The following is a 15,373-nucleotide window of genomic DNA, read 5'->3' on the forward strand; positions in this document are numbered from 1 at the left end:
GGGTTCCTTTTCCTTCCCTTGGGACTGTTCCAGAAGCGCCTGGAGGACGGTGCTGGCGCGCCCCAGGCAGGCTGGATGGCCGGGAGGCGGCTGATAGTAGCCTACCACCCGGCGACCAAAGAGCGAACGTAGCCCCAGGCTAGAAAGGGAGCAAACAGGAGGGGACTAAGTCCAGGGGGCGTGACCGCGCCCCCTCCCGCCCCAACGCCGAGTCCGGGTCTGGCGGTCCCCTTCCTGCAGCTTGTGGAGCATTCCACGGAGCATCAGGTCTGCGCTCAGGCTTCCGCCTCCCAACAGTCCTCCAGGCTCGGCCTACGAGCAAGTTCGAGATCGACTCTGGAGAGGAAAGCGGGATAACGGCGGCAGGGCCTTGACCCCGGCGCAGAAGGAGGCCCGGGCTGCCGCGCCGTCGCCACGCGGGGGAGCAGTCTGGGCAGCCGGAGGGGCAGCGACACCTGCGGGCCGGAGAAAGGCGCGTGCAGGAGGCGCGGGGCGCGAGGGCCGCGGCCGAGGCGGCATCACTCCCCAGCTCCCCAGCTGCGCCCCTACCCTGTCCCCAGCGCGTGGAACCGGAGCAGAGACACCTTCGAAGGCGCGCTTAGGTCCGTGCCCCCGCCGGGGACCTAGTGCAACCGGTAAATTTTAGCTTAGGGTGCATCGAGGTTCCTCGGGGGACTCCGAGAACCCAGTTTTCCCTGCGGGGAGGGTGACTGCTCAGTCGTTTTGCTTTTGAAAGTTACTCCGATACTTTCGATCAGAGTCAGAAGGAAAAATGGAGAGGCGGCGTGGACTGTGCGACTGGGGGGTTGCGGGGGGGGGGGAGGGGGAATCCAGTTAAGCGGACAGAGACAGTAGTAGGCTGAGCAGCGAGTGTAGACCATTGACAATTCAGCTCCTGAAAGGGTTAAGAGCACCCAGCCGGGCTGGGTTTACATGTAAATAGAGAGCAGCTGCTCAGCGCGGGCCAGTGCTGGCCCATTTAAGTGTTTGATTGGTCGCCAATGACATCACCGCCCAGGTTTTAACTCTGAGGACCCGAGACAACGTCGGCTAATCCCGCCTTAATAAGCAGAGACCACGCCCCTGGATCCTCCCTCCGCGGCCGTCCATTGGCCGCGGACCTCTGTGAGGTAGCGGTTCGTGTTCGCCGGATTTCCATTGGCTCCAGGCACTGTCGGTCGGCGTCCGGCCCGCCCCCTCAGAACCTTACATTTACAGTGTAGCAAAAGAGAAAGTAACTATGTTGCTGCTGGAGATCAATGAAGCCCGGTGAATGGGGGCTGCCTGTGCGAATCCTTAGTGGAAGCCGAGCGCCAGATCGTGGAGGGCTACACTTATTGATGAAGTAAGTGGAAGTCTTCACGCCTACTCCTGAGCACCCGCGAGTATCAGGAGTTGTGAGTGTGAGTGTTGTGTGCCTGCGTTTGTGCGTGCGTGCGTGTGTGTGTTTGTGTGTGTGTGATGAGATGCTGACTGGGGAGTTACAGCAGGTGAGGATACAGGGATTCGCTTTTGGCTCAAGCCGTCCTGTACGTGTACTCTGCAGTCTACTTGGATGGGGGGGGGGCGGAATAAAAAAATGAGATTTGTTGGGATGCTTTGCGGCAGTTTTAAATGCCGAGGGCTTCCGAGTGCACTGCGTTGCGAAGGGGGAGTGTTTAAGTGCCTGCGGAGTGAGGAAGGAACATTTCTCTAACCGCTTAATTTTCTTTGCAGCTCCTATCTCGACACGGGAAAGGCTAGGAAGGGATGGGGAAAGCTCGGGGCTTCTCGGGGAGGCTTCCTGGGTCGGTCTCGATGTGTTTTTCACCGGCGGTCTGTGCACCCGACCCTCTGCTGCAGGGATGCAGATCTCCGTGTAACACTCCTTGCTGGTGTGCGAGCCGCGCACTCCCTGTGGAGCTGGGGGGCGGGGGCACCCCAGCTCGCGTTTCCATGAACGCGCTGATACCCCACTCTCCGATTCTCGAATGAGCCTTAACAGGTAACAACTGAAAGACTTTCACCCGCCCGGTCTGGCTGAGAAACTGTTAGCGCTTCTGGAATAGTACTTGTTCTTCAAAAAATACTACGCAAGGGAGGGAGGCAGGGCGGGAGCGAGAGAAGGGATTGGATCTTACGCTTCCATCCAAGGTGGGTGAGAGAAACCTGAATCCTGGGGCTCTGCAGTTTGCTGAATGCGTGTGTGTGTTTGTGAGTGTGTGAGCGCCCGCGTGCAAGTATGCGTGTGAGGATTCAGCCTATGACACTTTGGCTCTGTGTCAGAGAATACTGATGGTTGTTATGTAGATGAATGATGGGTGATAATTTTCCAGACGGCTCTTAAAGTTCCTTTTGGGGAGCAGCCGTACATGAGGTCAGGCTTTTTTTCTGTGCTAGAAGCTAGTGAGGTGGGCTGTTGAGTGTCCTGTACCTAACAGAATGGGAAAAGGTGGCTCTCTACAGGTGCCCATGGTGAGATTAGAGAAAGACAGGGTGGGTTCTGTCTCACAGCCCCTTTAGCAGAGATAGGCTCCTCAGAAAGTGTGCTTACACTTTCTGTCATCTCTTGAAGGGGCTGAATAATCTGTGCAGAGTGAAATTTAATGTATAGTGGCTGCCTCACATCCAGAGAGGCTGCGATGCATGCTGCGGTGCCATTGGGAAACTGCAGGGATGAGGGCTGGAGGGGACATGGAGCAAAAGGTGACTGAACTGCCAGGGTTGGGTTTCAGGACCTTCCTTGTAGGATAAGCATTTGCCATGAAAGGGGAAATGCAGGTGCATTTATGTGATATTTTATTATGTCTCTGCTATACTTTTTCAAACTACTTGGTCCAGTAGAAAGCAGGAGTAGCTCCTCCGTGGAGAGGTTCATTTGGAAGGTTACTTGCATGACTATTTGCAGGAAGTTGATGTGTCTCCTGAATGGTGGTTCTGCTGCCGTGTGTCTGTGTGTCTGTAAGGTTGGCCAGAGCTCCTGGTGATCCCTTCACCTTCTCAGTGGGAAAAGGCATTAGTGCAAAGTGCACAATCCAAGGTGGAACAAATGAGTCCTTCTCAAATGGTGCCATTTTCTTCTGCCTGGGAGCATACCTTGGGAAGATTCCTCCTACGAGCTTTCCTGACCATCTTAGGTTCATGAAAGCTTCTACTCCCTAGCATTTGCATAGTTCATGCTGGCCACAGCAGGCAGAATAGATGGGATGGAAGTGAGAGGAGAACACACACACACACACACACACACACACACAGGCCTGGGTTCACATCCCTTTTCAATCTGTAAAAATGAGTTTCAGATTTTGCATGCATGCAGCATGCAAAAGTGTACTTGGGAACTTAGTGGGATGCAAAAGTCTGTCCCAGGAAGGGTCTGAGGCTGCCTTTTGTTTCCCATGACTTGATGCTTTCTCTCCCCCTCCACTTCTTTACAGACCCTTGAGTTCCTCTTGAGTGGCCAGTTTTCAGCCTCCTCATGCCTCCATCTCCTTTAGACGACAGGGTAGTAGTGGCACTGTCTCGGCCTGTCCGACCTCAGGATCTCAACCTCTGTTTAGACTCCAGCTACTTGACCTCGGCTGCCCCAGGCAGTAGCAGCCAGCCCCCCATCCTCACCACCACCGCCGTGTCCCTCAAGGCTGCGAATCTGACGTATATGCCCTCATCCAGCGGCTCTGCCCGCTCCCTGAATTGTGGCTGCAGCAGTACCAGCTGCTGCACTGTGGCAACCTACGACAAGGACAGTCAGGCCCCCAGCCCGGCTCTTGCCCCTGGCCCTGCCTCCACTGCCATTGGAACCTCTCCACCCTGCCCTGCCAACCAGATGGTCAACAATAATGAGAACGCAGGTGCTCTGAGTCCATCAGGTGGGGTGGGCAGCAGCCCTGCATCAGGGACCCCCAAACAGCTCACCAGCATCAAAATCATTTACCCCAATGACTTGGCAAAGAAGATGACCAAAGGCAGCAAGAGTCACCTGCCGAGCCAGGGCCCTGTCATCATTGACTGCAGGCCCTTCATGGAGTACAACAAGAGCCACATCCAAGGAGCTGTCCACATTAACTGCGCCGACAAGATCAGCCGCCGGAGACTGCAGCAGGGCAAGATCACTGTCTTAGACTTGATTTCCTGTCGGGAAGGCAAGGACTCTTTCAAACGGATCTTTTCCAAAGAAATTATAGTTTATGATGAGAATACCAATGAGCCAAGCCGAGTGATGCCCTCCCAGCCACTTCACATAGTCCTCGAGTCCCTGAAGAGAGAAGGCAAAGAACCTCTGGTATTGAAAGGTAATGTCCTGGGCCCTCATCACCCAAGGTCCCCTGAAGCTTGAGTTCCTGTTGGCCTTGTTCTTAAAATAAGCCAGTACTTTCCTCTTTCAGGATTCAGAAGCTCCCAGCATGACTCTTGTCTTCCCTTCCCCATCATGATGGGAAGGTGAGAAAACCCTTGATAGTGTGATCCTGGGAATTGGGTCTGGGTTTTTGGTTCTGCTTCTAGTTGGCATTGGCAAGTCATTTCACCTGTTGTGACTCTTCCTCTTTATTTCTTAAAGGGGGTTCTAAACAATCCAATGGTATCTCAAATCATACCTGATCTGGCAGTGCTGTCGCAATCAATAGCTAGTTGTAATGGACTTGTTATTTAGCTGTGAGCAGTGTTGATAGAACACGGGAAGCAGTGGGGAAACTGAACTGCAAGTAAACAAGTGGGTCCTGATTCTTTTGTGTAGGAAAGTTTTTCTGTTTTACCCCTTTTTCTTACCTGGGTTTTACATAAAGTGGCCATCTAAAAGGACAGAGAGCCTTACCATAAGATTCCACAAAAAGCATAAGTTGACCCAAAATAATCATCCCTTTATGCAGAGAGTCACACTTCTGAGATCCTCCCCAACCCATCATGTACTCTGGCTGCACTGGACAGCAATTCACATTATGGCTTCTCAGTATGGTGGGTTACTTGCTTGGCATGAAGTATAAATGACTCAGTGTTCTCTGCACCCTAATCTAGTAGGGGATACTCATGTGAGTCTATCCCATTTGTGTCTCTGCTATCAGAGATAGTTCTTGGGGGCACTTCCCATCACTTCCTCCGGGCTGTATTCTACCTAGTGGTGGTGATCTATAGTCATTTTGTTTCTTCTCTTATTTTTGAGCCAAGGTACACAGTCTGGGCCACATCACCAGCCAGTGTCCTGAAGTCTGTTGACCAAGGGTGTTTCTTTGAACATCTTGCACATATAAATTATAATAAGCCACTGGGGTGGGCCAGGTAGTTGTCATTGGGACAGCTGTGCCCTCCTCTTTCTTGACTTCCCAATGGTGTATTCCATCTTTTGTTAAGTAGCTTGAGAAATAAGATTACCAAATATATATATGTGTATATATATATATAAGTATATATATATATACAGAGAGAGAGAGAGAGAGAGACAGGGAGAGAGAGACAGACACACACAATACCTCCTCAACCCTCCATTGCCTTTAAATTTGCTCTCATTGGCTCAACTACTGAAAAAGTACAATTTCTTTGCAGCTGGTGGGCTATGAGAGGAAAGAGAACATGGTGGAGGTCACCTCTAGCGAGTTCTAGCCATATTGCGGTATCTTGTTTTATTGATCATAATGAGTGTTTTTTCTTGGACTTAAAATTGATGACATTTCCTCTGTATCTGTCTCTATTCTATTTCCCTAACCTCTTATATTTTCAACTGGTTGGTTGAGGGTGATTCCCACTCATTGTTTTTTTCAGCTAAGGAAATACACCCTACAAATTTTCCATCTGTGATCTTTGTCTTGGAGAGCAAGAAGAGAAAAAGAGGGATGGGCCAGGGTCTTGATGAACAAGCATGTCCGTTATTAGATGGAGAAGATATTGAATGTGTATATGATCTGAGGTGGGCATTGGGACACCAGTGAACACAATCTTGTCCATGAACCTGGGGAGGTTTCGAGGAGCTCTGAGCACCCTCTGTTTTGAGGTGGACATTGCTGTCTATGGGGATACCCATCAATCACTGAGAAATGAGTCTCCAAGGCGCTACTGATGAGAGTGGGGTTCCTCTCCTGCTTTCACAGGGATGCGCCGGGAGGCGGGCAGCCTGGGCTGGTTCCTCAATGTCAGTGAGATTGCCCCAATGGGCGGAGCTGGTCATGCTGCTGACCTCACCACGGGGCACCCTGCACGGCCACTGGGCGGGATCTTCACTTCAGGTTGGTGAGACGCAGCAGCGGTTTACCCGGAGGACTCGCTGATGGTAGAGGTTGGATTCTTTGCAGCCCTTTGGGCTTTTTCTACAACTATTTGGGAGTGTGGTTTAGAAGCTCTAGTTCAGAAGCAAAAGGGTCTATATTGCATTTTATTCTTTATGATTGGCTTTCTTCTTCCAGTCTTGTTGAGGGAATTGGTCTAAAGTCAGAACCAAGATGGGGAGGAAAGGAACGCAACCAGTATTAGAATGTCCGAGTTCTCTTTCCGTCTATTAATACTAACAATTGCAATACCATAGTGCCATCGACATAAGGGAGGTGGTGGGCACCTTCAGGAAGAATGACCAGCAACTTTACTGAGGTTCTCCAGTGGGTCAAACTCTGCACTGGTCTTACTGTTCAGTGGGTTTTAGTCTGGGCCACCCTCTCTCTGAGTGATCTAAGATATATACATACATTTTTGCAGCTGTAGAGGTCCTGATACCATCTTGGAATGAGGGATTTTTGCAGAGCTAGGGAGTTTGGGGGACAAAGTGTCTAGAGTATGAGGGGAAACTTCTACAGCTTCACAAATTTATTATCTGAGATCTTAGAAGAACAATTTTAGGTAATTTATGTCTGGCCCATATGATTCTCTGGTTTATATTTGTAAACACTGGTTACTACCCTCCTTGTTCAAGTTTTACGATCCCCCTGCTCCAGGGCCATGTTCTCCATTTTTGGTGCTGCTGTCAGGCAGGCTGCCGCACAGTTGCCATTTCCGTAATGCTGTGTCAGGTTGGGAAGAGGCTGATCACAGGCCCAGAAGCCCCTGGGATTAAGTTTCTCTTCTAATTTACAGTCTCCCTGTGGTGACCTATGTCTGAAGCCACATTTTATTCTCATCTTCCCAAGAATAAATGGTCCTAGAACTGTGCATCTACTCAGCCTGATAAAAATGATCCCAATGAACTGGCAATTTAGGAATCCATGAGTCCTTGAAGGAATCATCATCCCTTTCATCCAAGGCTGATTTTTTTTTTCCATATTGTTCCTAACTGAACCTAGTGTGACTAGCAGGCTGCCCAATTCTGGCTCTTCTGAGATAGAAGTTTCTGTGTTGACCATGCTGTTCAGAAGTCTGGCTTCAGGGAAATAATCCCTCAATTGCCTTTGCAGCTCAGGGTTATATACCGCTGTGTCCTGAAAGACAATCCAGACCAGAGGATTGCAACTTGTCTGACTTCTTATCCCCTCTTCAGAAAAGCAAAATTAGTCAGCACCCCCCTGAAATCTACCTTCTTCAAATTAACACAGTAACTCCACCCCCACCACTACCAATCACACAAGGCTACTACAGCCCTCCCCCCACCATTCCAGTACTCTCTGGGGGTGGTATTGCCTACTTTGGGAATAAAAAAAGACATTACTTTAAACACTTTTCTTATAAACATTTTCTAAAATAGTGTAAAGGAGAAAAGAGTAACAAATCTCCGTATCTGTATCATCCAGATGAAGCAATTGTTGACATCTTCCCTGATGGCTTTCCCTTCGCCCTTGATTGGTTGCGGAATATTTTATGATAGAGATGATACGTGAAGGTATTTAGACTAGATGTATGTGATGTGTGAAAAGAATAGGCTGGGAATTTTTTTTAGGAGGCAACAGCACTGTGGCACACTTGCATCCATTTGCCCTTTGGGGACAGTTTCACAAACATAGAATTCCCCTGTGACAATGAGCACAGGTCTGTTAGACACTCCAGCATCTCTTAAGGGGAGTGATGGTGGCCTCCGGGCATGTGTCTTAGATGCTGGGACTGAGGCTTCCAGGAGGTGGCCTGAGAGATATCTAGCCTGTACTCTCCCCACTGTCCTGGGGAAACAAAGAGCTGATGCTTCAGCTTTTTGGTCCCTGTGGATTTGCCTCTGTATTCTGGACAATTTTTGAGGAGCAGGTGCAGGAGTCACTGCAGGAAGCTGGAACATGGGGAAGGTTCATTCATATGAGAAATTAGACTTTTAAAAAATTTCTTTTAATGAATCTCCGTAAGATACAGTTACAGATTTAAACTTTCATGATCACATTTCAGTAATACAATGATCAAGTACCTATCCCTCCACCAGTACCCATTCTCCACCACCAATGTTCCCAGTATCCCGCCCGCCACCCTCACCCCATCCCCATATTCCCTTTTACTCTCTCTCTCTCTCTCTCTCTCTCTCTCTCTCCTTCCCTCCCTCTCTCCCCCCCCCTTTTGGGTGTTATGGTTTGCAATACAGGTAGTAAGTGGCCATCCTGTTTGATCTATAGTCTACTTTCAGACTTTTATAACATCAATTAGAAGGAAGCACACCCATGTACCCCCCCTTTTTTTTCATAGTGAAAAAAGAATTTTGAAATCAGCACTTTAGGCAATGCTGGCTTTGGTGACAGAGTGGCTGGTTGTCCTCAGAGAGCAAAGATTTTTGTTGAAAACATTGCATCTGTGTTCTCTGTAGGGCACCAACAAAACATCTCCTCCTCCTTGTTGCTCAGGGATATTATGAGGAGTCTGTAAACCAGGAATGAAGTTCTGGGGCTCCCCAGGCTACTGCTGTTCTCAGGGCCTCTAGTTTGCACCCAGACATGCCCTGTAGCAAATAATGGGAGATTCATCCAGGCCATGGGCTCAGTCTGTCTTGGTTCTAGCCTCTCTACACCAAGCATGCACCCTTTTGCCTAATTCTTTATTCCTTTTGTTTCCTCAGTCAAAAGAGAAAGTCTCTAATAGTAGGCTAACAGTAGAAACAGTGGGTGCTTCAGTGTTTGTTTAGGAGTTAAGTGAATTAATGCACACAGGGCGTATAGAGCATTTCTTTCTGTGTGAAGAATGCACTACAAGTGTAGCTTGAGATTATTATTATTATTGTGGATCAGAAATTAGGGGGCCAGTGAAAAGGCAAGTTTGGCTTCTTTTACAAAGGAGCATAAATAACAAGGTAGGAAGCTCTGACTATGGGTGTGAATTTGTGTGTACGTGTTTGTGTGTGTCTGTCTGTGTGTGTTGCTATAATCTAAAAATAGGTCTGTGGCTGTTACTTAATTTAAGTAGCATACAGTGGGAGTGCCAAGTAATTACAAAAACATGTTGGGTCAAGAGGCCAGAGTAATTTGGGCGTATCCTAGAATTATTTGTTTGTAGGGAAATTTGTCAAAATGTGATGATAAATCTGTCCACCTAATGTCCCATAACCAAATAGTGAAAGTATAAAACTATTAAGCTTTGCTTTTTCTGGACGCTCATCAGACTGATTTATTTTTGGAATATGGATTACAGTCTGACTATAAAAGGGTGGGTGGAAGGAGGGGTGGGGGGGCATGTGTCTCATTTTGGAAAGTTCTGGAAGCTTTGCTCTGTGATGAGATGAAGTTTGAAGGGAAAAGGAGTGAGTTGGTTGACAGATCTGCTCTTTTTTTTTCCTGTCCAGAGCATTTTTCCTGAACTGGTTTACAGTTATATTTTCTCTGATCTCTGGATACACAATCCTGCTTCCTAATTACAATGTAAGTGTAAGACTGTATGTCAACTCCTCCCTTCCCTCCTGGTTCCATTTACTGCTCATTTGCTCTGCTTGGGAGCAACTGAGTTCAAATCCAGACTTTTCCACTGACCAGCTGTAGTGTTCTCAGGTACCTCAGTGAACTCTAGCTCTAGTGTTCATCTAAGATTGATTCTAACCCTGCAGGACAACCCAAGACAAGGGAAATAAAAGCCTAGAAGACTCTCCATCAGTCCTACCCCTGGGTCCCTATCACAACCCCCACCCCTTTCCTTCTCAGAACCATTAATATTAGAGGTGGGAAATGGGTTGGCAAGTTGTCCCAAGAAAGCATGTTAAATATGAACCACTTGTCTCCCCTGAGTCTGATCAGTTAAGTTTACCCTCTGGTTTATCAGGATGGGTAGAAGAAATTTCCCTCCTGGCAGCAGTAGATGATCTTCAGTTAGTAAACAAGCAGGATAGGGAAAGGCAATGTAATAGGTAAAGCAGTCACTTAGTTCCATTTTAAAATGTGTGTGTGTGTGAGAGAGATGGAAACATGGTGGTCCAGATTTTTCTTAGGACCTCTGGGAAGTTCTGTGTGGAATTATTGGCCATGACCCAGAAGCACCCTAACCCTGGGCAGCCTCCAGGCACTTGGAGTGTGTCTGCCAGCAGAAGCCCATGGTGCTTCCTTAGACTTTGGATCAGAACTTCAGCAGAGCCCTTGAGTGGCACCCAGGTGATTTTATTCAAGGAGGTACATATGGGAACATGATACCATCAGCGTGGAAATCCGAACCCCAGAGAAGTCACTTCATCTTTCCAGGACCGAGAAACTTGGGGTTTATACTGATAAAGAACTTCAGAGGTCCCCTTATTTCATATAGGGTCACTGCAGCTATTTGTTGGCAGCAATTACTGAGGGAATGAACCTCAGATAGTTCCTCCCTCTAGGGATTCTGGTCAAGTTGGTCTAGGCTATAACCTGCACATCAAGAATTTTCAAAGCTCCTGGGGCTAAAGTGACAGCACAGCGGGGAGGGCATCTGCCTTGCATACAGCCAACCCGGGTTTGATTCCCAGCATCCTTATGGTCCCCTTGAGCACTGCCAGGAGTGATTCCTGAGTGCAGAGCCAGGAGCAACACCTGCGCATCACTGGGTGTGACCGAAAAAGCAAAAAAAAAAAAAAATTTTTTTTTTCAAAGCTCCCATTGTGTTTTGAGAACCAATGATCTAGTTTGGGAGCTGTAATGGAAGTTGGGGAGCAGGTTCATTGCTTGTCCAAGGGCACAAGCATGATTAATTGTAGAATCTTAATTCTTTTTTTCCCAAAATAGATCTTGCCAGGTCAATTGATTGCGTGTTATTATGATAACAGCAGTTAATGGATATATATATATATATATATATATTATCATTAAGTACTTAGAAACTTGATGCATTTCAAATTAAATATTGAGATTCAGTTCAGAACTCTAAGCACCTAAGTTTAAGTTTACCGGAGTTTACCTAACTCTAAGAATGTAAGCTCATCTTTAGAAACCAGCAGCTCATGAGGTTTACTTGGATTCTAGAGACAAGTATTACTGTTGAGTCCCATCTCCTAGGGAACCTAACGGTTTGAGGAAGAGCTAGAAAATTTGTCAAAATGTACCTCTTTAGTCAAGTTTGGTGGACTTTTTGTAGACTGGTCTGCAAGGATATGCAATTATGGGGCTATTGAAAATTCATTCATTCACTCAGTGGATATTCAGAAATATCTTCTATATACCTGCAAATAGGTGTTCTACAAGCTCAGTGTTGTTTTAAACCTGAATGCCAGAAGAAGAGCGTATCTGATCTGTATCCAAATCATTTCCTCCCTAGCCATCAGGAACCTGTTGGCATTTTTAACTGATTTCTACCATACAGCTTTCTTTGGGGAGGAGTTCATATTCGAGAAATATCTTTCTCCTGGGACATATAAGTTGGCATGAACTTTGATATTTTTTTCTTTTCTTTCCCCCTTCAAGATGGTCAAACTGTTCTAAACAATAGAGTCAATATATTTTCTTTCCAATTTGTTAACCCTCAAACTAGTGATGTGTTGTGGCTGCTGTTCAGTTTTCAATGGAAAAGGAAATATTTTAGTTTCTGGGGAAAATGAGGAGAAATATTTTCTCTTTCTGCATCATAAGTTCAGAGCATGAATCTTCTCTGTGTTTTCAAGTGGAACTTTGTAATTTGAGTCCCACTCTGTAGATATGTTGCTGATAGGAGTAGGCCTGTGTTTATTTTTTCTTGTATGCTCTCTATGAAAACACAGCATGCTAAGTAAACAAGCTTTGTAAACAATATTTCAAAGAAAAAGTTTTTCTCTGCTTAGAAAAAAATTGCAAGTACAATTTTATTAAATGGAACTGAAAACACAAATCTCTATGATTTCAGCATCTGTATTCTTTCTCCTAACTCACCCGTGTCCTTCAGGTAAAATTTCTCTGGTTATGTTGCAGTATACTATAACATCCTACAGTTATTATCATAGAATCTCACCAAGTCAGAAAGATTGAAGTGTAAAGAAAATTATGTGTATGAACCTTGAGCTGAATATTTTGTACAACATAAAAATATATGCACTTGATCTCCTCATCAATGTCATAATTTTCAATTTATGACATCTTGAACTCCGTATTTTCATCCATAAACTCTTTCTATATTCATCCAGATGATGTCTGTGTCATCAATTCTCACTTCAAAGTTGGTGGGGGGGAGCGGATATAGGTTTCATTGCCCCATACCAGGTCAACAAGACACATGTCTTATGTAACTTAAAGGCTAAGGAACCTTGAATAAGGATGTGAGCTGAGTAGCCTAGGACTTTGATACCAGATTAAGGCTGTGCCTTGGGCAAAGTGGCAGATAACTAATGGAAGGAAATGGTTGAGAAACTTACCAAATTATTTGTGTGGTCTTAATGTTTTAGTGGTGGTGAAGACTTACTCTTTTTTTCTTTTGACCTCTTAAAACTGGAATTCATGGAAAAGAAAAAAAAAGCCATAATCTTCCTGAGCCCCCAACAAAGGCTTGCCTTTTCTTTATGTCTTTCCACCCAAAATTCCCCTGCCTCCCCTTAAATAAATAGAGCTGCATGATCCAGAGCAGGAGTCTCACAGCCCTTCCTTCTGTTAGGACTTGAACTTCTCTCTGCTCACTCAGAGGGAAGGGAAGGAAAGAAGGCCTCTCCACTTTGCTGGGGAACATCGCTCTCCAATTCTGTAGAACTTGAGTGCCTTCTAGAGAAGGAACTATCCCAAGTCCTTTGAATCATGGCCCCAGGGTTCCCCACCATTGGGCTACCAGCTGTTGTTATTGGCCAGTGGGAGGAAATGCTAATTGGAGGACAAGGAGGAGGGACGAGAGGAGAGGCCTAGAGCCCAGGAGGCAGCCAAGTCCTGGATCCCTGGACTCAACTGTGAGTTTTGGTCACTTGTCATCTCAGAGCCTCCTTCCCTCTTCACATATTCAGGCCCGACACACACTTTGAAGGGACAGTTGCTTGGGTCTTGTATTTTTAGTCTTATTAAATTAGCATACTTTTCTGACATGACTTTATGAAAATGATTTTATGGTTCTCCTGAAGTAATGAATTCCTTTGACAATGAAGCGGCATTTAATGACATAGAACTGCTTGGCATCTGACTAACCCATCATCCCTGAAATCAGAAAATTGTTTTCTGCATAGTTGGGGGAAAATGAATAGCTACTGACTGACTGGCTTCTCTGTGCTGGTGCTACACTGGTCAGCTTTTTCTTCCTTAGAACTCAGTGTACCTTCTTGAGAGTTATTTTATATTCCCAGTTTTACAAGGAGGGTTTGTGAGAAGCTGGGTCAATATTTGTTTCCCTGATGTTCAACAGTGAATGGAAGGACAAGAATTGGTACCTCATTCTTAAGATCTCAAAGCCCATTTCTTTCCTCCCGGGCCAGCAGCCCCTTGTCTGACAATAGGTAAGCTCCAGATGGCATCCTTGGCATGTTTACAAACTCTGCTACATCTCTAAGGTGCCCAGAGTGATAATACTTGCTCCTCTAAGCACCCCTCACACATGCTAATTTCTCCTCCACTCAAATCCCAAGGCTGAAAAGAGTGGTCTACTCCATTCCCTTTGGGAAGACCTGGCTTCTGGTGATCTTCCCCTGTACCCCTTTTTCATCATAGCCAAGGATTTTTAAGAAGATTCCAATTGATTACAGAAACTTTTGAAACCATAATCAGATCTCTGACTTTGAGGAGATGCTTATGATAAGGCAGACACTCTGTGCTGCTCTGACTCTGAGGTCTCCTGATTGCCCTGAATGGGAGAGGCGGAGGCTCAGAGAGGTTGTTACTTGCTTTATGGGTCCACTCTGCTAGTTCGGGTGACACTCTGGTTTGGGCTTCTTCCATTTCTGTTCAGTCATCTTCAATTGTGGAGGACCTTAGAAAGACACTTTCCCTGGCGGCCATGCCCATGAGGGTGGCAAGTTCCTTCTTCTGTCCATGCTGTGTACTTACCCACTTTCTAGGATGAGAAGAGGGTGTGACTGGTTCATGGATGGATTGATTAAGAAGATGTTCTGAAGATGGATGCCATGCGTGGTTGCATTCTTATGTTTTTTATGCGTATACCTTCCAGATTACATTCATTGTGGATTTCTGCCCCTATACTGTGTGAAGAAAGAACCTTCAGTAGGTTTTCATTGCTCTTTGGAAAAGTTAGTTTTGCTGGAAACATGGGCAGGATTGTGACCCAATCATATGTGCTGTTTTTTTTTCTATGAGTTTTATTCTTTCCTTCAATAGCCCAATCTTCCTATAAACACAGCTCAAGGTTCCTAGGAGACTGGCAGGACAGGCTCTAGGGGAGGGAAAGGTTGTAATTAACCCCCTTGCAGCAGGACCTGGTTCTGGAAGCAGCTTTCATTTTGTAGAATAATCAAGCTTTCATTCCATCTGCCCAACTTTTCAGATTAGAAGAGGATTGTTTTCCCAGAATACATACATAGCTGGTAGCAGAGCTGGGGAAGGATTTATGCTTCCTAACCCCTGAGTTCTGTATTTTTTCAAATCCCTGTAGGTGTATAATCCTTCAGTGTGTATCAGAGTTGTTATTAAATAAGCAAATCTTGTGGGTTTCAGTATTCAGCCTGATCTCACTACACTTTCTTTCCCTTTGTACTGAGCTTATGCAGTGACTTCTCAAGGCCCCATATGCTACTTTAGATGTATTCAAGCTTCCTCTCGGGAATTTCTTTCCTAGCAGAGGGAGGGCAGCATGGAGATCAGCAGCACAGAGGTGAGATCCAGACTATGGAGTTTGAATTCTGGTTTTGCAACAGTCACTAGAAACACAAACTTGCGCAGATAAACATCAGTGTGCCTTGACATCCTTACCTATAAAATGGGCAGAGTAATGGTGCTTTAATCAGTGCACAAATTGAGAATTAAATCAGCTATTATGTGTGCAATGCTTTGAATGTTGTAACACACTTTACATATTAAAATTGACCATAATTATAACATTCATTTTTCTATGAGTTTTATTCTTTCTTTCAACAGCACAATCCAGTCTTCCTATAAACACAGCTCAAGGTTCCTAGGAGACTGCCAGAACAGGCCCTAGGGGAAAGATATCAAATATCTATAATAATAATTGA

General features: G+C 46.0%; 1 protein-coding gene across 1 annotated transcript in view; it reads left to right on the top strand.

The window, feature by feature from the left end:
* The first annotated feature begins 1,219 nt into the window (after positions 1 to 1,219).
* DUSP10 (dual specificity phosphatase 10) overlaps positions 1,220 to 15,373 on the top strand; it is a 41,608-nt gene continuing 27,454 nt past the window's right edge. The window contains exons 1-2 of the mRNA XM_056110626.1: positions 1,220 to 1,345; positions 3,414 to 4,268. Coding sequence (XP_055966601.1) covers positions 3,455 to 4,268 — 814 coding nt within the window. The 5' untranslated portion in view covers positions 1,220 to 1,345; positions 3,414 to 3,454. The remainder of the gene's footprint in view (positions 1,346 to 3,413; positions 4,269 to 15,373) is intronic.

This window comes from Sorex fumeus, unplaced genomic scaffold, assembly GCF_029834395.1.
Source record: "Sorex fumeus unplaced genomic scaffold, SorFum_2.1 ptg000010l, whole genome shotgun sequence".
Taxonomy (NCBI): Eukaryota; Metazoa; Chordata; class Mammalia; order Eulipotyphla; family Soricidae; genus Sorex; species Sorex fumeus.